This window comes from Panthera pardus, unplaced genomic scaffold, assembly GCF_024362965.1.
Source record: "Panthera pardus isolate Hobbes unplaced genomic scaffold, ASM2436296v1 HiC_scaffold_2, whole genome shotgun sequence".
In the NCBI taxonomy this organism is placed as follows: domain Eukaryota; kingdom Metazoa; phylum Chordata; class Mammalia; order Carnivora; family Felidae; genus Panthera; species Panthera pardus.
In genome coordinates, this window is record NW_026526765.1 from 99,066,996 (window position 1) to 99,091,534 (window position 24,539).

General features: G+C 35.5%; 1 protein-coding gene across 6 annotated transcripts in view; it reads right to left on the reverse strand.

The window, feature by feature from the left end:
- POLK (DNA polymerase kappa) overlaps positions 1-24,539 on the reverse strand; it is a 73,023-nt gene that overhangs the window by 20,962 nt on the left and 27,522 nt on the right. For 4 of the 6 annotated variants that reach the window (XM_019462994.2, XM_019462991.2, XM_019462987.2 and 1 more), the window contains exons 3-6: positions 18,800-18,919; positions 11,562-11,714; positions 7,737-7,868; positions 4,268-4,421 (exon numbers count right to left, since the gene is read on the reverse strand). In XM_019462994.2, coding sequence (XP_019318539.1) covers positions 4,268-4,421; positions 7,737-7,868; positions 11,562-11,714; positions 18,800-18,919 — 559 coding nt within the window. The remainder of the gene's footprint in view (positions 1-4,267; positions 4,422-7,736; positions 7,869-11,561; positions 11,715-18,799; positions 18,920-24,539) is intronic. The other 2 variants (XM_019462993.2, XM_019462992.2) reach the window with 2 other exon arrangements.

Sequence of the window (24,539 nt, forward strand, 5' to 3'; positions counted from 1 at the left end):
CCATTTTCTTCACGGAAGAAACTTTTCAGACATTAAATACTCTCAATTTCCTTCTTTCAAATGCTGATTTTAATTTTGACTTGCTTACTTATAAAGTACCACTTTTACTAAGGGCACACTTGAAATAAATAGTAATTACTGTTGGAAGTTACGCTTCTTTAAATATACAAATTCTTAAGGTCTGATCAGATTAACTCTGGTCCAAGTTTAAGGGAAAGAAGCCTTTATTATTACCAGTAGGCTATAACCTTGAAAGTAAAATAAAAATAGTAATCTAGTTATTGCCTCATTTTAGTTGCATTTTTCACAATTGGACTGTAAAATATACTCAAATTTATGCCAATATCAAAAATGTCCTCATTAAATCCATTAAATCCATTAAAGACTACTTTCAGGGCTTAATGGAAAAGAAATGCAGTTTAAATGTATTTATAAAAATTAAGATTAACAACAGAAATTTCTGATCTCTTCATAATTTTATTACATATAAATGTTTTCTATATTAAGATAAATGCAGAAGCAAAAATTAAATTTCTGGTTTCAAGACACATATAAATGCATATTACTTAAAAAACGAACAACTAGGACTTTTAAGGAAGGTTTTTTAAAGATAATACAAATAGTATGACAAACCACCAGATTAGTTTCAAATTTTAAAGCATCTAATTTGAATTAAGTTACAGAAAGATGTTTTCTAAATCTGAATTCCTAGGAAATCTGAATTCCTAGGCCATATACAAAATAAGTCTTATTTATAAACTTAACATTAGCAGTTATTTATGTGCCTCAGCTGCTTTCATTTTCCAAATTCTATTTTTAAAATGATGAACATTTCAGGCACACCTGGATGGCTCAGTAAGTAAAGCATCTGACTTTGGCTCAGGTCATGATTTCACAGTTCATGAGTTCAAGCCCCACATTGGGCTCTAAACTAATAGCGCAGACCCTGCTTGGGGCTCTCTCTCTCTCTCTCTCTCTCTCTCTCTCTCTCCTCTCTCTCTCTCTCTCTCTTTCCCTGTTCCTCTCTCTCTCTCTCTCCAAGTGGGTAAATTAACTTAAAAAAAAAACTTTAAAATAAGTAAATAAATAAATAAATAAATAAAATGTTAAACATTTCATAAGGCATTATGACTGTGGCAAAGTTGAAAGGTCCGCTTTTCCCCATCTGTATGCGTAAAAGTCAAGGTAAAGAGAGCTGCAGAAAAACGGCAAACCAGTTCATAAGCCCCTTATACAGAGTTCCTTATGCCATGTTTTGTACCTCATGAGTCCATCACAGTACTCTTAGGTGGGTCACTGATAGAACACCATAATAGGAAGCAAATCATACTGCCTTTAGGTTCATTGTTAGAACATCTGCTGAATGTTGCAGTCTCCTATTATTCCATCTGTCTAGTTCTCTATTAGGCCTGCCTCTACAACTACTGCTACAGTAGTTTCTTATTAGCTTTTTGAAAAAAAATCTTTATAATCCCATAACTGAAGTGATCTGAATACAAAACTAAGATTTCTTATAATCTGAAACACTAGGATGAAAGCATCCCATCTGGATGGCAAGTGCTAAAAGTATATGGTATTTCAGTTTCTTGTATTGCCTCACGTTCACCATCCAGATTTATATGGCAGAATAAACATAAAATAATAATTATTGAGGCACCTAGGTGGCTCAGTCGGTTAAGCATCCCACTCTTGATTTCGGCTCAGGTCATGATGTTAGGGTTCTTAAGATCAAGCTCTGTGTTGAGCTCTGCACTGACAGCATGGAGCCTACTTGGGATTCTCTGTTTCCCCCTCTCTGTCTGTCCCCCCACCCTGCACTTGTGCACACATCCATGCATGCAGTCTCTCTCTCAAAATAAATAAATATTTTTTAAAATATTAATTATTTTATTTGCACATAGACAAAGTAGTTAGCAATACTTTTCCAAAGACTGCACCTTTCAGAAAAGAGGCAAACAGCAGAAAAATGTCTTAGACTTCAGAGGAAGATGTATCAGTCACCTGCCATGGCTCCAACTTACTACTGACCACTTCCCATGGCATAATGTGAAATCAGGTATGCTGAAAAGTCCAGCGCACAGGGATTTATATATGAGGGAAAAAAGCTAAAACTATTTAAATAGTTTAAAAATGTAAAATACAAAAAAGTACATAAATAACTATATTAAAAATTCACACGCTCAAAGTGAGTTTGAATGTAGTATAATAAATGAAAAGAACGGTAGTAGAGAATGAAAACATTTACCTTAGTCTCAATGTAATTTTTTAAAATATATTGTGAAAATAATTGTTATAGGAGACCCTCATGGAGATGCTCTGATACAACCTTTGAATGGTTCCCCCACCTTCTCTTGTGAAAAGTAAGGAAATAAATTAAGATATAAAGCAAACATGACATCAGGTTTGTGCTGCTTCCCCCAAACAATAAAGTTATACTACAGAAAATCTTTTGCTCTAAGCCTCTGTGTCCAGGAATCATGCTTATCGTTTAATGTTTGTATTAAAGAGAGAGACCTATTCCTTAGAGTTCTAAATAAGATGGTGAAGGTGTGATCTGATGTCCCCATTAAACTTGCTCTAAAGATGTGACCTGTAAACAATATGAGAGAATTTTATGTCACTGAAGAAAACCCACCATTTTTATGCCATCAAAGATCCACCATTGTTGACTCACGGAAAGTTACAACAGGTTTCGCTACCGCTGTCTGTTCCCCCCCACCCCCCCAGAAGAAGTCAATGAGTTGTGCACAGGAAATACAGTTGTGGGTTGTGAACAAACTCTCTGTTTCTACCTTTTCATCCAGGTGAATTTTGCTCAGGGGTCCAGGACAGCTAAGATATCTGAAGTAATCATACCTCTGACAGAGGGCTGAAAGTAGTATGCATAATATCTACATGTTCCTTGACAGGGTTCTGGATAGGCAACAAAGAGACCTTGAAAAAACCCTTAGGGTCATGAAACTTCTATTTCATTGTATACAAAGGAATCAAAATAAGGTCTAAACCAAAGAAGAGAGTTGGGAGTCATGACTTTTGGCAAGGCTGAAAACAGTCATAATCACTGTATAACCAGATTATAGATAATTTGGAAAACAAGAGGGAAAAAACTCACCCAATGTTTTCATATGTTTCAGGTCAATTTTTAAAAACTCTATTATCTGTTAACAACTACAACAAAAGACAACCTCCTCAGATTCAATACAACCCAACATTTTCTTAATTAGATCTTGAGAAAAGAACTGCTATGAAATTACTTTGTTTAGGGATTCTGCACAGTCTTTTTTTTGTTTCTATATATATAATTTATTGTCAAATTGGCTAACATACAGTGTATACAATGTGCTCTTGGTTTTGGGGTAGATTCCCATGATTCATTGCTTACATACAACACACAGTGATCATCCCAACAAATGCCCTCCTCAATGTCCCTCACCCATTTTTCCCTTTCCCCCAAACCCCCATCAACCCTCAGTTTGTTCTCCGTATTTAAGACTCTCTTATGGTTTGCCTCCCTTCCTCTCTGTTTGTAACTACTTTTTTTCCCTTCCCTTCCCCCATTGTCTTCTGTTAAGTTTCTCAAGTTCCACATATGAGTGAAAACATATGATATCTGTCTTTCTCTGACTTATTTCACTTAGCATAATACCCTAGGAAACAATCAACAAAACTAAAAGGCAACCGACAGAATGGGAAAAGATATTTGCAAATGACATATCGAATAAAGGGTTAGTATCCAAAATCTATAAAGAACTGACCAAACGCAATACCCAAAAAACAAATAATCCAGTGAAGAAATGAGCAGAAGACATAAATAGACACTTTCCAAAGAAGACATCCAGATGGCCAAGAGACACATGAAAAGATGCTCAACATCACTCATCATAGGGGAAATACAAATCAAAACCATACTGAGATACCACCTCACACCGGTCAGAGTGGATAAAATAAACAACTCAGGAAACAACAGATGGTGGCAAGGATGTGGAGAAACGGGAACCCTCTTGTACTGTTGGTGGGAATGCAAACTAGTGCACACTCTTAAACTCAAGAAATTTAACAATCTCATTTGGTTTAAAAGTGACATTCTACAAATTTAACTTAGAAATTCCACTAGTACATTTTAAGTTTCTGATTTTTCATTTTTAATATTTTTTCATAATAAAGGTTTAACTAGTCCTACCATCTATGCATGCTAATGCATTAACTGGGTTAATTCAAAGGGCTTTTTGTTTCTTTTTTAGTTTGATCATTCTAATTAATTGCTTACCATTTTCTAGAGAGTTCCCTGTTTTGATGAAATACTTCCTTTTGTCCTCAGGCCAATTTTGTCTTTCCTGTAAGTGCTTTGTTATATTCAAGTAGGCTTCATCAAGACTCATGGCCATAAAATTGGGATCATAATCAGCAAGTATTTCCTTAACCTTCAAAAGGAACAAAATGGTTTAAATTCTGCTGCCACAGCAAAACCTGTCATAGAACAGCTGATAAGAAACATTAATATTCTTACTTTGAAATATAGCAAAAATCCTACAATCAATAGCTCATAGATTTAGGGAATAAATAATTTATTGCTAGGGCAAGTTTGTTCAAATTCTCTTTTGCATTAAAATAGATCATGAAGGCAGAAGACCATGAAACAGCTTCATTTGATACAATCTCTATTCAGCCATCTTTATCTAGATATAACAAGTGACTCAAATAAATCTCAGACATCCTTCTGCTGGCACAGAAAGAACAGTTAAGTAACATAATTTTAAATAACTGGTCAAGAGTAGAAGTGGTAACAATAGGACCCTGCTCCCTCTCACCTTTTATGATGGTTTTTGTTCATTTTATTTATTTCTTTATAATTTTTTTTAAGTTTATTTATTTTGAAAGAGACAAGAGAGAGTGAGAGGGGCAGAAAGAGAGAGGGAGAGAGAGAGAATCCTAAGCAGGCTCCATACTGTTAGTACAGAGCCCGATGTAGGGCTCAAACTCATGAACCATGAGATCATAACTTGAGGGAAGATCTAGAGTCAGACACATCCACCCAGGGGCCCCAATGGTTTCTGTTCCTTTTAGAAAGCAATAATGTTGGGGCACCTGAGTGGCTCAGTAGGTTAAGCATCTGACTCTTGACCTTGGCGCAGGTCATGACCTCAGGATTCATGAGATGAAGCCCCATGTCGGGCTCTGCACTGACAAACCAGAGACTGCTTGGGATTTTTTCTTTCTCCCTGACTCTCCCCCTCCCCCACTTGCCCTCTTGAGTGTGTGTGCTCTCTCAAAACAATTAAACATTTTAAAAAAATAAAAAGGAATAATCTTACATAAAGGTACTATGATGCTTTAGAAAGTAGTTCTATTTTAATTAATTATAATATGTACATAAAACTCCACTCAAAACATACATTAATGCATGTATCCATTCAGAAAATAAAGCTCAATTATCGTGATTTGGAACAGGAAAGAGGACAACTCTACAGTGAAAGTCTGTGACTATATTAAATTATGAGGAAAAGTCTGGAGCTGCATCTTGAGATAAAAGAAATGAAGAGATCAGAATTTCTGTATGATTCCAGAAATGACTTTTATATAAGACAGTTTTATTATGTGAAACTATGAATTTTACCACTGAAGTATTACCTGAAATTAGAGGAAGTAGTTGCCAAAATAATACATATATTTGAAAAAAGTATTTATTGAATTATGTTATACTTCCATCTAGTATTTAAAATCTGTCTGCTGTATAATGAGAACTTTTTTGAAGTTTTATAAAAAGAAAGCTTTTTAGCTTATTTTAATTATGAACAGCTGTGTCAAAGGTAATTTTAGAAAATGGCGATATAAAACTTGGCCATGCTTTACTCAGAGTACCTTAATTAGCTTTGTTCTTGTAGAAGAAACCAGTTTTATAATGTACTCAAATGGAATCTTTCTAGTGAAAATGAAACTCTGGAAAGTCTGTAGTTGGCAGCCAACTATGATTATTCTGAATGAGAAGTACTCCCTAGAGACACGGAGTACTCACTAACTTCCTTTTCATAGGATACTGCTTCAAGAACAAAAATAGACATGTTCCAGTAAAATTCAAGCACTCTGCCTTCCAGAACAGTTAAAGCTGTTCCATTCTTTTGGATAAAATAAAAATGGCTTTTCCTTAAACTTTTAAACCAAGCCACACATATTAACACCCTTATAGTCAGGGAATTTGTGCTGTAGTTCATTTACACACAAGAACTCACTCGTTATCTGCAAAAAAACTAGCTAGATCCTGCTCAAATTTGAAAGATTTCTTCAATATATGTAAGACTGCAGGAAACTAAAAATAATTTAGGTCTCATCATATCATCTGAAGTTTTAATGAGTTAAATAAAGTAGGACACAAAAAAATCCTTTCTTACAAGGTTTTTGAAGGATTTTCAAACTTACTGAAAGCCTACAATATTTACGGGTAGCATTTCTACCCTTTTACATTAGGAATACAGTAAAAGACATAAGCAGTAACCACCTGTGAACGTGCTTCCCCCTTCACCACCACCTTTTCAGAGAGAGACAAAAAGCACTTGCTGCCACAGACTGTTTTTGAAAGAATGAAAAAAAGAATTTGCTTTTTTATTTGGGGTAGAGCACCTTTTTAATTTCGGTAGGAGTCATTTCTAGAGTACATGAGGTGGAAAACAAATAAGAGGAGCAAATCTAAAGATTCTTCACATGACTAAATGGTAATAAGTGCTAGCTCAAAGTTTCTTAAGGGTTTCAATTCAGACAGTCGTCTTTAACACTGTATTGTACTATAGTAGGCTAAAAGTGTTTCATGTAGTATTCTAAAATTTTAATTTATGACTTAAGTTTTAGCACTAGCATGATAGTCCAGTTATCAAAAATAGAGAAAAATAGCAGCTTTTCCTATAAGACAGTTTAGGCAATTTTACTGAATTAAATCTTTATATTTCAAAGACCCTTTTCAAATCAAGATTATTCCGTTTTTTCTTCCATTATCAGTCTCTTGGACATTAAATGCTCATAAGCATCTTCACTAGACTATGAGGCAAGGAAAACAGTTAATCAAAATACAGGAATTTTATTATTGTTTAAAAACATTTGATAAAAAAATTTATTCGCAAAAGAGTTTGAAATTAATAACTTGAGTAGATTATATAAATTATAAATATAAGGTGATTCTAGAAAGATATATTTTGTACATTAAGAAAAAAACAGCTGAAGTTAATGTAGGTTAAAATTAAGGCAATCCAAAGTTTTCTGGGGAAATAAGAGCTTCTAAACAGAAGAAAAAAATATATGGAAAAGCAAATATCTGGGAAATAGAAGGGTGTACTCTGCATACTCAGTTCAGTTTTCTTTTTTTTTTTTTTTTTGTTAATTTTTCTAAATGTTTCTTTGTTTTTGAGACAGAGAGAGACAGAGCATGAGCAGGGGAGGGGCAGAAAGAGAGGGAGACACAGAATGTGAAGCAGGCTCCAGGCTCTGAGCTGTCAGCACAGAACCCGATGTGGGGCTTGAACTCGTCAACTGCGAGATCATGACCTGAGCTGAAGTCAGATGCTTAACCAACTGAGCCACCCAGGCTCCCCTCAGCTCGGTTTTCAATAAATAAGCTGGACAAGTGATAGAGAGGTAAGATTTAAAGGGATAAGCTAAGACCAAATTATGAGGTGCTAAGGCATCTGGACTTGATTCTGTAAGTGAAAAGAAATCAGTCAAAGTCTGTAATAGGAGTTCATCAGACTTACCTCTCTACTCACAGCTTGGTATTTGTCAAAGTTTGGGGGCACTATAGTGAGTTGTGGGCAGAGTCTTTTAGCAATAAATCCTGGCATAGCTGCACGAACACCAAACCTCCTTGCGTAGTAATTCGAGGTAGACTGAAAGAAAACAGACCACATAGGAAAAAATATACAAACCTAAATGGACACTTGATCCATACATTCATAAGAAACACATTACTGATGTGTATTTTCAAGTCAAGGACATTTCTTTTATAGGCCACTGCTTAGAATTGAGCTTTGACTTTATCCTATCATAGTATTATACCATGACCCTCTCTCTCACTGCTGTCTCCATATTTATAACATGATACCAGGAAATAAACAAGACTAATAAAAAGGTTCTCTTATATTTCCAATAACTAAACTTCACTTGCTCTTTTTTTTTTTTTTTTAAGTGCCATGAGGCTAGATGGTTTTAAGTTTATTTTTTTGGAGAAATAACACACACGAGCGAGTGCATGAGCAGGGGAGGGGCAAGGAGAGAGAGAGAGAGACAGAGAGAATTCCAAGCAGGCTCCACACTGTCGGCACAGAGCCCGATGCAGAGCTCGAAGTGGGGCTCGACGCAGGGCTCGATCTCACAAACCAAGAAATCATGACCTGAGCCAAAATCAAGAGTTGGACGCTTAACCGACTGAGCCACCAGGGGTCCCTAAACTTTACTGGTTCTAAGGCATACCTAATATAGTATACAGCAAAGTTTGGATGATGGTGGGTGATGCTACATGGAACTAATAGTTATAAAGTAATGTTATAGTACAAATAGATGTTACATGAAAGTAATAGTATAGAAAGTAATAGTATAGTATACTAGTATAGATTTGAAATTTGCTATACTTGGGGTTTGGGAAATTTTTCATTTACAACAAAAGTCAAAGGTTCTAATATATTGTCAGCCAAATTATATGTCAAAAATATAAGTGAATAAAGCTTAAAAGAACTTTGAAAATTACATTTTATTTTTTCAGGCTTGAATATCCTTTTTGGTGAAACACTTTTGGTGAAAAAATTATGAAAGTCAGAAGGAGAACATTACTTTTAAATCTTGTGGATGATGATACCACACACAGTACCATTTCCAAAAAAAATTTTATCACAAGTGACATCTTTGAAATCTCAAGTGAAAATTCAAAGGAATGTAAAACAGAATCTACCATATGAAAGGGATTACTTCAGAATAACATCAATTTGCCATTAATGGTTTTCAAATGGCATTTAATAAAAATCTTGATAGTACTCCAAACTATGCTAATCTTTGGTCAGTATTCTGGAACAGCAAATGCAGATAGCACTAGAAAAATAAATCAATATGTTAAATATAAATAAACCTAATGGAATTGATATGAAAGCTAGATCTGTAGTAGAGCTGAAACAAAATTTATAATACAACTGCCTTTAACTTTCAGGTTTGTGGTAGGTAGACTACATGTAAATCACAGCCACAGTATTTTACAGTTCCTCCTATCCAAGGGTGGGCTCCAGTGTCTCATGCCAAGTGACTAGCACTGAGACTTGCTTTGATCAAAAAGATGTGAAAGAGTGACATTATGTGAGTCTTGAAGCCTAGGCATTATGAAGTCTGCAACTTTAGCCTTTGCTTTTTTGGGAAGCCAGCAACTGTGTAAAGATCTTGGGTTAAACTGCTAAATGATGATGATGTACCATATGGACAGAGGAAAGCTCAATGGCTGGAAACCATTCCAGCCACCTTGGCTGAAGGGCCAAGCATGTTAGTGAAGCCATTTTGGATCCTCCAGCCCCTGCTAAATAGCTCTAGACAACCTCAGGTAGAGTGGAGTTATCCCCGTTGTACTCTGCTTAAATTAGAGAATCATGAACAAATAAATGGTGTCCACTAAGTACTTGGAGGGGTTTGTTATGCAGCAATAAATAACTGCCATGAGGTCTAACTATGAATCCCAACTTAGAACATTTCAAGGATCTACCCAATTCATCAAAAAAGAATTTTTTTAAATTTTTTTTAATGTTTATTTTTGAGAGAGAGAGAGAGAGAGAGAGAGAGAGAGAGCGCTAGTGGGGGAGGGGCAGAGAGAGAGAGAGGAAGACACAGAATCTGAAGTAGGCTCCAGGCTCTGAGCTGTCAGCACAGAGCCTGATGCGGGGCTCGGACTCACAGACTGTGAGATCATGACCCAAGCTGAAGTCAGACGCTTAACCGACTGAGCCACCCAGGCGCCCCAAAAAAGAATTCTAACTGTAACAGACTGGAATAATCAAACATGTGCTATCACTACCATTAATTTCTAAATATACTTTTATGAGTTTAATAGAACAATAGCAATTATACTTCAAATCTCATTAGAAGGGAAGTCTATTAGCTGAGCACACAAAAGCAGTAATCTTTGTTTAAATATGGCAAATAATCATTTTGAATTTGGAAATAATAACCCATTTTTAGGAGGACAGAATTTATAGGAAAGAAAATATTTTGCAGATCTAGCAATGGATTTAGCTTTAACATGGCTACAGTATGCGTGCGTGTATGTATATATACACACACATAGATAATTTCACATAGATTATATGTTCTTAAAAATAAATGCATTTTTTCAAATATAGGCTGATTATTTATAGGAAAAGGAGAGTAGTCTTTCAATAAACACTGTTTTGAAACTTCCATTGTTAGTTGTCTGCATACTTATGGGAGCACAGATAATGAACAAACAGATTATAGTTTTATAATAAAACAGTAACTCAGTAGGAAGCAGATTTATAGCTAAGGCATTTGAAAGAGTTAGAAACAGGGTAGAACTCTCTTTGTTTCTCTTATAGATATGTTTTTTTATACCAAAATCCATCTACTCCAGGTGTCATTTCTAATTCCCCACACAGTTTTAGCCACATATAGCAATCCTGCCCATCTTTACCTTCTATGGTTAGGGTGGCAATGAGGGAGAGCAACATGGCAATCACAAAAGTTAAGATTCTAAGCCATGGGAAAAACTAATTACAGTCCTATTTTAATGAAGTATGTTACTCTAGAACTCAGGTTGGGAAACCTTTTCTGTAAAAGTCTGGATAGTAATTACTTTAAACTTTGCAGATCATAGGGTCTCTGTTGCAGCTACTCAACTCTGCTCTTTTAGTATTATTATTTTTTAATCTGAGAGAGAGATAGAGAAAGCATGCACATACAAGCAGGCAAGAGGGGCAGAGGAAGAGAATTTTAAGCAGGCTTCATGCTCAGCATGGAGCCTGGCGTAGGATTCAATCTCACAACTGTGAGATAATGACCTGAGACGAAATTAAGAGTTGGCCACTCAACTGACTGAGACACCCAGGAGCCCCTCAACTCTGCTCTTTCAATGCAACAACAAATGAATGGCACGTGACAGAGTTCCAATAAAATTTTATTTACAAAAAAAAGGACTAGATTTGGCCTGCAAGCCACTGTGTGCAAGCCTGCTTTAGAATAACATTTCCTTTTCTTTCTTCTCCAGTTCTCTTTAACTAGAATAGTTACTTTAAAAAATACAATTTGCAACAGAAAGATACAATGTCACTCTACCATTCACCAGGTTTGTAATTTTGGGGAAGTTTTTAAACACCCCTCTGAGTTAGTTTCCTTGTCTGTCAAATGGAAATAAAAATTTCCTCAAGTGATGTTGAAAGGATTCCATAATTGAGCACATATAAAACACACAGAAAAACGCCCAGCAAACTGGTAAAGCTTACCAAAGTCTTCCCCTTCCCCCTTCATGAACCAGTAAGCTTTACTTGAATATGTTATGAAATTTCCTTTTTTGTCTTTGATCTTTACCTACTTACCAACATCATCATTGATCCTACAGCAATGGGTTTATCCTTCAGTTCTGGATTGTCCCTCATTTCTACAGCTGCATAGAAAGCATCCATGTCAATGTGCACTATAGTATTGTTCAGATCCCGGCTCTGTTCTAATTCCATTGCAAATCTGTCAACCTTAATTTTTTAAAAAGTTAACATATTTTTAGTCAACATGATATCAAAACACCATCAATCATAACATCAATCTCTCGTTTAGTAGGTATCTATCTCTGTCCATCTACCCATCCATCCTTCCACCCACCCACTGACCCACCTATCTATGTATACATTTTTTTGTTGAAGTTTCTTTTTTATTTATTTAACCTTTTTTTATTTAATTAGTCTCTACACCCAACATAAGGCTCAAACTCACAACCTCAAAGTCAAAAGTCAAAGTCATATGTTCCACCGACTGAGCCAGCCAGGTACCCCTATCTACTTACACTTTATTGTTGTTTATTAAGGCTGATAATTGCTTCTATTTTCATGAAGATAGGGAGTTGATTCTCAAATATCTTACCCTACCAAGTCTTCCATCTCTCACTCACTACAATCACATAATAGGAACTTAATAAATATTTCTTGAATGAATGAAATATTGTAAGTGCTTGTATCAAATGATTCTTCTGCTTTATAAATTTGGACATCAACTAATGGTAAATAAAAGCTTAGGTAAAATAAACAATTCTCACTGACTCATAACATTAACATTTTAAAGTAGCAACAAAGGAAATCTACAACGAAAGATTATATACTTCTTTGGCATATTACCTTTACGCTGAAGAGTACTGTATAAGTGAATGTACAAATCATAATGTAAACATTCACTCTGTAGAACTGTTTTTATAAGTCTAAAATTTGGTAACCGTTAGTCAATACAAATCAAAATTGAAAATTTAAGCTATAATTTATTCTTTCATGAAATCAATATATATGTCAAATATAATAGCCAAGAAACTTATCTTTAAAGCATTTTTATTTCTCTAGAGAGAAAGAATTGGATTGATAAGAAGAAAGGGAAATGAAAGGAGGTAAAAATAACCAAAGTATGGCAGGCAGTAAGAAAAAGGTTTATGTAACAGACAGACCCATTTCCAAGTGTTCCTTTTTTGTGGCCTCTACTATAGAGGCTGAAGAGAAAAGAAGCTAAATATGCTTCCCAGCTTTCCCCGTAGCCGAGGGTGGTGGTGTGACCATTTTGATCTATGATCACTTTGAATAAGATGGAATACATAAGGAGCAAGGAATAGTGGCTAGCAAATGGGACAAGTTTAATGAATGTAATCTCTTACTAAAGGATCAAAGGATAGCTGCACAGCAAAGGAATAAAAAACTGAGGGGAAAATAGATATAAGCAATAGGGGTAAGCTCTGGAATGAAAGCAATTTCCACCATGTGGAGATCTCTATAGCAGGTTTTCTCAAAAGTGGAAAGTTGCAGGGGTATAATTCAGTATTTCCTCCTCATTAGACTTCAACTCTGCTTCCATTCTGGATAATTTTTTTCATGGTCTTCCTTCTTAGCATTATAGTGACACTAGTTTCCCCACTAGCTGCAGACTAAGACTGCAACTTCTCTTTTAGAAATAATCCCGAGGAGCACCTGGTGGCTCAGTTGGTTAAGCGTCCGACTTCGGCTCAGGTCATGATCTCACAGTTCATGATTTCGAGGCCCACGTCGGGCTCTGTGCTGACAGCTTGGAGCCTGGAGCCTGGAGCCTGCTTCGGATTCTGCGTCTCCCTCACCCTCTGCCCCTCCCTGGCTTGCACTCTGTCTCTCTCTCTCTCTCAAAATTAGAAATATTAAAAGAAATAATCCCCTGAACCATATTTGTTTCCAGTTGGTTCCAGTGAACCTCTAGAGGGTCTGCTTCTGTTTAGGCTACAACTCACTGAGATGCTCTGTGCCTTTTTCAGGCTGTTCCTCTGTCTAGGATGATCTTCCTCATTCTGTCATAAAGCCTTGAAGGGTCAGCTCAGATACCTCTCTGTGGCTTAATTAGCTCTCTGTCCTCCATGCCACAGAATTTAATGTTCCCTTAGTTGTTTTCCTGCCCCTATGGTGCACTTACTATATTAGATACTAAATCATGAGTTCTATCAAGATAAAGACTTGATTTGCCTTTAAATTCTTTTCTTATAAGAGAGAAAGAGGTGAGACTTATAGGAGAAAATACATAAATTTTACACTGATAAATATATATATTTTTCTGGTTTAAAAAGAGGAAGTAGAATGTGCAGAAAAATTTTGCAGAAGGCTGATCTCATGCAGTGAGAAACCTAATAAGTGGAACTTTCACATGACTCCAATCTATCATCCAGATTTAAAACAACTATTTTTTCCAGTACTTCGATTTTAAATTAGAGAATAGCATCCTGACATAAAAAAAAAAAAAAAAAAAAAAAGATGTAGACAAATCATGGAGGCTAATAAAAATAAGGGGGGGTTAAAAACTACTCTATTTCAATCCAGAAAATATACCTATGATAGGAATCGACTGAGAATATGGGAGCAGCATTTGAAGTATCTTAACCCATAAATATTGGAAAGGAAAAAGATAATAAATGGAAAGCAAACCAGGTGGAAAAAAGCTTTCCTTAGCCTCATATGTTAATTTTATGACAGTTCCTTCAGCAATCTATTATCTTTTCTGTGCTTCAAGCAAAAGTACAGTTGGCAAAAGGAAACCTCCCCACTGAGTGACTCACACATTCCGCTTTCCTCTACTCTCATTACTCACCCTTGTCTAAACACTTTTCTCTCTGCAACTACCAAATGCACACCACCCTGCTTTTCTCAAATTTCTTCTAATGAAATCCTCATTCATGTTTTCCATTCTTCTATTTTCCCTTACAAATAACTTCCATGTTCTGATCTGAGCCTCTCACGTGTATGTTATCCCTTTTGCCACAGTTCAAAACTAGTGTGTGTGACCATGGTTAAGAATAAGAGCTTCTTCTGGGTCTTCAGTTACATGATGGGGGCAAGTTAACTCCCCTCATTCTTCCTTTTTTTGAAAAGTGGGACTAAACCAATCCCCAACGATTGGAAGAATTAAAAGAGCTACTCATGTAATGTACTCATCCAGGGATATGGAAAGGGCTTCATGATATTACCTATAATTTTAAAAACAGAAGTGACATTTATTGAGTATATCAAATGTGTCCTATAGCCACGGTGGCTAAGTGTACAGATTAGAATCAACACTTCTATGTTAACTCATTTAGTGATAAAAATAATTCTGAGATGGTAATTATTATTCCCATCTTGTAGATGAGGAAACTAAACTTCAGTAAGAGGAAGTAATCTGCCCTAAGTCATACAGCTGGTAAATGTTAGCACTAGACCTATGAACCAAGTTACTCTAAAGGCTGTGCTCTTTCCATTATTTTATAATGCTTCCCTAAAATGTATCTTAAAAAGTCTTTAATATTGAAATAACTTCAAACCAAACTCAAATAGTGTATTTTATATCAACATTATGCTTTATTTACTTTTTTAAAAAATCCCCTTTTTTGATTACATTCAGGAAACTGTTTCAGAAATATTGTTTTTCATTTTCCTGACTTACTACTACCCTAAATTGGTAAATAAACCCAGGTCCATAAAATCAGTTGTTAAAATGGTCAAAATGCACAGATTTGCTGTGTAGTTTCCATTTAATATAACATGGATGTTTGTCTATTCTTTTTTTTTTTTTTTTAGTTTATTTATTTATTTGAGAGAGAGAAAGAGAGAGGGAGACCGTGAACAGGACAGGGGCAGAAAGAGAAGGAGAGAGAGAGAGAATCCCAAGCAGGCTCCACAATGGCAACATGGAGCCCGATGTGGGGCTCGATCTTACAAACTGTGAGATCATGACCTGAACCAGAATCAAGAGTTGGACACTTAACCAACTGTGCCACCCAGGCACCTCAGATGTTTGTCTATCTAATTTATGAATCCATGTTATAACAAGATGTTTTGGCAGCTACAAAAATGATTGTGCCTTTAAGAAGTCTAAAGAGGGCAGGATGGAGTGGGGAACACTTAGGTTCTGAATAAATACTCCGGCAGACTATAGAGGTTAGTTACCTCAGCTTGACTAACAATAATAGTTCCTACCATCATAGCATCCATACAAAAATCTATTATTTGGAAAATTCATGACACTGGAATAGAAACACATTTCCCATAGAAAACCTCTCTTACTCTCAGATCTTCTAGATTCCTTAGGATTTCCTCAATCCCCTCCCATTTACACAATTTCTTTTAAAGGAAGCTCAACAAGTGAAACAATTTAACAATCAACATAAAACAGATTTCCTGCCACTCCCCTTTCAAAAGATGTCAGAGAGTCTCTCATGAAATAGTCAACAAAAACTGTAACAAAATCTGAAGCTCTGTTACACAATATAAAGTATTTTCTAATACTTCAGATTATTAGCATATTTAAGGATTATGAGCTTTAAAAAGAGTCATGAACAGCAAAAAGTTCTTATATTGCATGACTCATATGCATCATATCTTTAAAGCTTTATAAGAGATATTTGTATAGATGATTAAAACTTACCAAAAAAAGGTTCTGAAAATAAATTGCCTAAGGATTAATATCAATTAAAAATACTGTTATTATACACAGAATGGATTTGCTTTAACTCGATGAAACAATGCTTAAATTTATGCGAAAGAAACAATGCATGAGAAAAAAATTTATAGAATCGTAGTGAAGGAACATATTAAACATATTATTATTATTGAATAACTAAAATTGCATGGTATGATAGAGGAAAAGATTCAACTGAGTAGAAGAGAGAATCCAGAAACAAATTTAAGTACAATGAGAATTTAGTATAGGAAGAAAGAAAGGGCCTGGGTGGCTCAGTCTGTTAAGTGACCGACTTCAGATCACGTCATGATCTTGCAGTTCATGAGTTTGAGCCCTGCGTGGGGCTCTGTGCTAACAGCTTGGAGCCTGGAGCCTGCTTTGGATTCTGTGTCTCCCTCTCCCTCTGTCCCTCCCCTGCTCGCACTCTGTCTCTCAAAAATGAATAAACGTTAAAAAAAATTAAAAGGAGAAAGCACGTGAGCTGACGTAATGTGTGCAATTTCTCTTTGACTTGTTGAATAGCAAATTACTTGCCTTTGATTTTTTTTCCTCATTCTTTCTTCCTTACTGGGGTCTAGAATATAGACTGGAGGTAATCCCATTTTGTAAACCAGGTAAGGATAACACTTAGGGGATGACAGAACAACACGATGTAGAACCTGGGTCCCTAAATTACTACAGTGAGCAGAACCACCCAATCAGTAGGGACTACTTATCTATTTTTTTAAATGTTTATTTATTTATGAGAGAGAGAGACAGAGCATGAGTGGGGCAGGAGCAGAGAGAGAGGGAGACACAGAATCCAAAGCTGGGTCCAGGCTCCAAGTTGTCAGCAAGAGCCCACATGGGGCTTGAACCCATGGAACTGCAAGATCATGACCTGAGCCGAAGTTGGACGCTTAACCGACTGAGCCACCCAGGTACCCCAGGAATACTTATCTATTATGTGAGAAAGAAATAAACTCTTAACTGATCTGAACCACTGTATTTTGGGATCTTGTGCCAGCTACTTAGCCTATATACTAACAATAAAAAAGGAATTCCCATAGGAATGAAATGTTAATGGCTAATACAAGGGAAGACATTCTTTTTCTGTCATAATCAAAGAAGGCGCAAATTAAAATAACCCTGAAATAATATTTAGACACTACCAGCAAAAACTAAAGGATTGATAAAATTAATAAAATTTAATTTGAAACAAGTATGTGAGGAAACTAGCACTCTTGTGTTGAAAATGTGAAACTGTACAATCTTTGGTGAAAATAACAGGACAAGAGTACAAAGATATGTAAATAAGAACAATCATCGCAAGGTTATATATAAAAACAAAAAACTGAAACCCATGTGGGATAAGGCAAATAAATTATGGTACCTCCATACAGTAGAATGCTATGCAGCATTAAAAATGCTAATTTTGGGGGTCGCCTGGGTGGCTCAGTCAGTTAAGCGTCTGACTTCGGCTCAGATCATGATATCGCAGTTTGTGAGTTTGAGCCCCGCATAGAGCTCTGTGCTTCAGCACAGAGCCTGGAGCCTGCTTTGGATCTGTGTCTCCCTCTCTCTCTGCCCCTCCCCTGCTCGTGCTCTTTCTCTGTCCCTCAAAAAATGAATAAATGTTAAAAAAAATTTTTTTAAATGATAATTTGCGAAGGCAAAGGCAAGTGATCTTTCTTTATGAGAGGAGACCACTTATCACATAAGATAAAAAACTAGCTTGTGCTCTAGGAAAGCATATATGAAGAAAATGACACATTACAATTTGGCAAAGAAAAAAACATAAAGTTTGGCATCTCTGAACTCTATCACGAGAAGAAATGTGTGGCCTAGATCAATATGATTTTATCATCATGTTACAGCCTAAACTGCTTTGTTAAATTGAATCAGATTTTGATAGAGGATAAAAACTGTCTTTAAAAGTAAATTTTATTAAAAATTTTTTTTTAAATGTATAAAAGTAAACCTTAGGTTTACCAGCAAAACCTTGACTATTTTGAGTTTTCAATCTACTACATGATGCCCTGCAGTGTTGCTCTACTCACTCTTCTCCTGGAATAGCTTTTAAATACCAGAGGAAACTCTTTGGAGTATTTATTCCCTGAAGATACTGGAGAAGCCAAAAGCCTCCAAATTTTTAGAAGTCTGGTGTTTTATCTTAAAAATTCATGCACATTTGGCATTCTACCTTAGTTTTAGTACAACACAATTATGTTTTAAATTGCTTTAAAATTTAATTAGTGAACATGTTCCCTAAATCTGTTTTGCAAAATCAGCATTGAAGAAAACATGCCACATTTATCTTGTGGCCTTTTGTAGCTGCAAAGTATGTATATAACAAAAACAACATAAGCTTTGGATTAAATCCTAGCTCTGAAGCTAGGCAAGTTATTTACCCTAATTAAGGCTCCATTAACTCTTCTGTATAATGGAGGTGACAATGCCTAGGTATGGGGTCTTTATGTAAAAGAGTAGACCAATATTTAACAAAGTATGCATATTTGTTAAATTTTATGCTTTACAATATAATGAACATTTACATTTTACCTTGTTTTCAGTTGTGACTTGACCATGATGCATTTTAACTATCAATTACTATTCTACCAGCTTTCACTTTCTTTAGCAATTAAATTAATACCTGTAATTGTGCTTTCCTTAGCTGTTGGCTGGTAATTTGAGCTTTTTGTTGCATCATATTTTCAATTCGTTGGTTGACTTGTTTTTCTTTCTTGAGCTCATTTCCATAAAATTTGGACCCCTTTGTAAGAAAACAAAACAAAGCATAAGAAAGTGTCAGAAGGAAAGCATCGCCGTAGTATGTATAACCATGGTACCTAAGTGTATAGACTAGAATCACAATTACTGAATTCAAAACTTAGCTCACTCCTTGCTAGCTGGGTGACCCTAAAACTACTAATCTTTCTATGCCTCAATTTCCTTACCTGCAAAATGAATTTACAGTTACCTACATCATAGGCTTGTTGAGACAGTAATTATACGCTGCAAACTCTGAGATGAGTACAGATCGGCACTCAGAAAATAACAATGTGTCCTAGACAGGATCCATGGGCATATCCAAGCCCTCAGTCATTTGGGTTATCAGTTATTTCCTTCACTTTTATGTAAAAAGCATTTATAAAATTTTGGGGCACCTGGGTGGCTCAGTCGGTTAACTGAGCGTCCGACTTCGGCTCAGGTCATGATCTCATGGCTCATGAGTTCAAGCCCGACATCAGGCTCTGTGCTAACAGCTCAGAACCTGAAGCCTGCTTTGGATTCTGTGTCTCCCTCTTTCTCTGCCCCACCCCCACTTGCACTCTCTCAAAAATTTTTTAAAAAAGCTTTTACAAAATTTTAATGTTAGTCATTAAAGAAAATGTAGAAAATCACTTTTAGAAAATCACCTATCATCCCATCACTGAACATAATATCTATTCATTCATCAGGTTGATAAATTTTGTTTAATGTTAATGTGTTTATTTTGAGAGAGAGAGAGAGAGAGAGAGAGAGAGAGAGAGAGAACAAGAGCAACTGAGTAGGGGAGGGGCAAAGAGAAAGAGAAAGAGAAAGAGAAAGAGAGAGAGAGAGAGAGAGAGAGAGAGAGAGAGAGAGAGAATCCCAAGTAGGCTCTGCACAGTTAGCAAAGAGCCTGACCAGGGGCTTAATCCATGAAACCCTGAGATCATGACCTGAGCCAAAACCAAGAGTTGGCCACTTAACCAACTGAGCCACCCAGGTGCCCTAGGTTGATGGACATTTAGATTATTTTTACTTTTTGGCTTTTATGAGAAATGCTGCAATGAACATTCATATAGACATTTTTGCATGGACATATGTTTTCACTTTCCTTAGGTACCCAGGAGTGGAATCTCTGAGTCATATGGTAACTCCATTCTAAACCTTTTGAGAAACTGCCAGACTGTTTTCCAAAGTGGCTGAACCATTTTATAATCCCACCAGCAAAGTATGAGGGTTCTATTTTTCTATTTTTATATCTTTAGTGAAAAGTCTATTTATATTTTTTGCCCATTTTTAACCAGGTTGTCTTACTAACAATTTATAAAAATTCTCTTTATATTCTGGATGGAAGTCCTTTATCAGATAAGTATTTTGCAAATATTTTATATTACTATGTTGCTTATCATTTCATTTTTTAATTGTGTCTTTTGAAGTGCAGATGTTTTCAAATGTGATGAGTCTAACTTGTCAACTTTTTCTTTTACTGACTGTGCTTTTATTGTTATATCTAAGAAATGCTTGTCTAACCAAAAGTCTCAAAGACTTTCTCATATCTTCATTAAGTTTTACTGCTTTGGCTCTTACATTTAACTTGATTTTGAGTTAAATTTGTATATGGTGTGAAGTGAGGGTTTAGGTTCATCTTTTTTTTGCATGTGGATATCCAGTTGTCCCAGCATCATGTGCTGCACAGATGATCCTTCTGCCTTGGTACTTTCGTCAAAAACCAATAAAGTATAAATGCAAAGATTTACTTCTGGACTCTTAATTCTACCCCATTGTTCAATATGTCTAGCCTTATGACAGTAACACACTATCTTGATAACTGCAACTTTATAGCACATTCTTAAACAGGAAAGCCAAAGACCTTATTGTTTGTTCCTTTTCAAAATTGTTTTCACTATTTTAGGTGTTTCACATTTCCATATAAATTTTAGGGTCTGTTTATCAATTTCGGCAGGAAAAAAAGCCCCTTGAATTTGGATGAAGAATTACACTGAATCCATAGATCAGTTTGGGGAGAACTACCCTCTTAACAATGTTGAGTCTTCTCATTGTTGAACATAGGATGCTTTCATTTTTAGATCTTTACTTTCCCTCAACACACTTTTGTTATTTTCAGGGTACAACTGTTGCACTCCTTTTGAAATCTGTAAGAGTTTCTATCAATAAACATCATGTTATTTGTGAAGAGATAGTTTTATTTCTTCCTTTCCAATCTAGATGTCTTTTATTTCTTTCTATTGCCTGACTACACTGGCTAGAACTTTCAGGACTATGTTGAAGAGAAGACATGAGAGTGAACTTCCTTGCCTTGTTCCTGATTTTAGGAGAAAAGTGCATTCCTGGAATAAATCCCACTTGGTCATGGAACATAATCTTCTTTTTATAGTGCTGGATTCAGTTTGCTAACATTTTGTTGAGGGCTTTTATATTTACAATGATCTATAATATTCTGCCTGTTTGGCTATTGTATCAAGGTGATACTGGTCTTAGAGAATGAGTTGGTAAATACTACATATTTCTTCATTTTCTGGAAGAACTTGTGGAATACTGGTATTATTTCTTCTTTTTTAAATGTTTACTTATTTATTATTTTTTTTCTAATGTTTATTTATTTTTGAAAGAGAGAGAGAGAGAGAGAGAGAGAGAGAGAGAGAGAGAATGAGCGGGGGAGGGGCTGAGAGAGGGAGACACAGAATCTGTAACAGGCTCCAGGCTCTGAGCTGTCGGCACAGAGCCCAGTGCTGAGCTCGAACTCATGAACTGCGAAATCATGACCTGAGCTGAAGTCAGATGGTTAACCAACTGAGCCACACAGGTACCCCAGTATTATTTCTTCTTAAGTGTCAGATAAAATTCACCACTGAAGCCATCTTGACTTGTTTTTTGTTTTTTTTGGGGGGGAGGGGGAGGGAATAGAGATTTTTAATTATTGATTTAATTTCTTTCCTTATTAAAGGTCTATTTAGATTTTCATATTTTCTTGAGTCAGTTTTGGAAAACTTTAAATTTCTAGAAATTTATCCAATTTATTGGGGTTTGTTTTAAAATACTCCATCTTCTACCTCCAAAATTCAGTAGGGAGGGGTGAGATAGATGAAACAATATTTGCAAATAAGGTGATGTCTGATGATGCTGGGTGATGATTACCCAGGAATTCACTTTAGTATCTCATTTTCTGTATGTTTATAATTTCTGATAGGGGCATCTGGGTGGCTTAGTTGGTTGTGTGTCTGACTCTTGATTTCAGCTTAGGTCATGATCCCAGGGTCGTGGGATCAAGCCCCATCAGGCTTTGTACTGAGCATGGAGTCTGCTTAAAATTCTCTCCCTCTCTCCATCTGCCTGTCTTCCTGATTCACACTCTCTCTAAAAAAAATAAATAAATAACAACAAAAAATGTTTCTGATAAAAATTTTAAAGAAGTTGCATTTCTGTGAAGCAGTAACAATTAGAAAATTTCAATTCAAAAAAGATATTTATGATGAACTCCCCAACCCCCCACACTAGAGGAATATATATTATATAAAATATATAAATATTTTAATATATATTGGTATATAAAATATGTATAAAGTATATATTTTATATGATAGATACATATCAATCAGATGATATGTATATATAGTTCTATGTATGTATATACAGCTGACCTTTGAACATCATGGATTTGTACTGCAGTAGGCCAACTCATACATGGACTTGTTTCAATAAAAACAGTACAATACAGGGGCGCCTGGGTAGCTCAGTTGGTTAAGCATCTGACTTCAGCTCAGGTCATGGTTTCATGGTTCGTGAGTTCGAGCCCCTCACTGGGCTCTGTGCTGGCAGCTTAGGGCCTGGATGGAGCCTGCTTTGGATTCTGTGTCTCCCTCCCTTTCTGCTCCTCCCCCGCTCACGTTCTGTCTCTCAAAATAAATAAACATTAAAAAAAAATCTTAAAAAAAAAATAGTACAGTACTGTAAATATATTTTTCTCTTGCTTACAATTTGTTTAACGTTTTCTTTTCTCCATCTTACTTTATTATAAGAATACAGTATGTAATACACATAATATACAAAATTTGTGTTAATCGACTGTTTATGTTACTGGTAAGGCTTCCGGTCAATTGTAGGCTATTAGCAGTTCATTTTCGAGGAGTCAAAAGTTGTACATGGATTTTCAATTGTGTGTGGGGGGCGGGGGGCAGTGCTCCTAACCTTCGCACTGTTCAATGGTCAACTGTATATCACATAAAACTTATATGAAAGAGCAAATGCTCTTTTTAAGATATTCTTGAAAAAGAATAAAGAGCAAAAAAAGAACTTGTTCTAGCAGTTGTCTAGACTTACAATACTGGAATGCAGGTCATGTTGTAATGATATAATAACAAACAATCCAGTGGAACAGAAGAAAGCACTGCAGATCAGTAAGAAATGATGATCTAGATGAAACTATTTAATAAGTGTTACTGGGACACAGAGAAGAGAGAGGAAAGATAAAATCTGGGATGACTTAAATATTCTATTTCTTAACCTGAAAACTAGGATCATAGGTTTTAATTGTTTTTTTAAGTTTTAAGATGAAAATTTCAAAACAATCTGAGAGAATACAGATTAGTACAATAAACACTATATAAAACTATCACTGAGATTTAACAACATTTTGTCTTATTTCCTTCACTGATTTTTTTAAGTAAACTGTTTTAAAGTAAATTACAGATATAATGATATTTAGCTATTCTATACAGTGTTTTAGTATGCATTTTTAAAAATGACGTCCTTTTCCTAGGTAATTATAATAGCATTTTCAAAGCTAATAAAATTAACAATAGTTCCTTAATACAATCTAGTACCCTGTCCATATTCAAATTCCCTTAACTGTTCCAAATATATTTGTTCAAACCAAGATCCAACCAGGGTCCATATATTATGTTTGCTTACTTCATCTCAATTTTTTTACTTTTAAAATTTTATCTATATTTTATACACTTAAAAAATTATTTTTCCCTCAAGGTTTTATTTTGGATTTCTAAATCTTCCAACATTTGAAGGAATAGTACAAAGAACACCCCTATGTCCTCACCTAGATTCACCAGCTATTAATATCCTGATACATTTAGTTTCTCCCACAATTTCTAGGAATACACGATACACACACCCCCACTCCAACATATGCACTTGCACAAGCATGCATGCATACACACACACTCCTCCCCCTCTTTTTGGTTAAACCATTTAAAAGTAAGTTGCTGTAGATACCAGCATGCATTTCTTTAAAATAAGTATATTCTCTTAAATTTTACACCTTTCTGAAGGGATATTTATTTCATAATATATAAATAAAACAAAAAATATTAGAAGAAAATATTTATGACCTTGGAGAAAGCCATACGCAGTTGACTAATTCAAGTACATATGAAAAATCAAACAAGGTGGCTTTGTCAGTTAAGTGTCCAGCTTTTGCTCTTGGCTCAGGTCATAATCTCACTGTTCACTCCATGCTAACAGCACAGACCTCCTTGGTATTTTCTCCCTCCCTCTCTTTGTGTCCCTCCTGTGCTCATACATCTCTCTCTCTCTCTCTCAAAATAAATAAATTTTAAAAAAAGGCAAACAGAAAACTTCTGCACAGGATTAAGTATCATAAGCAAAAT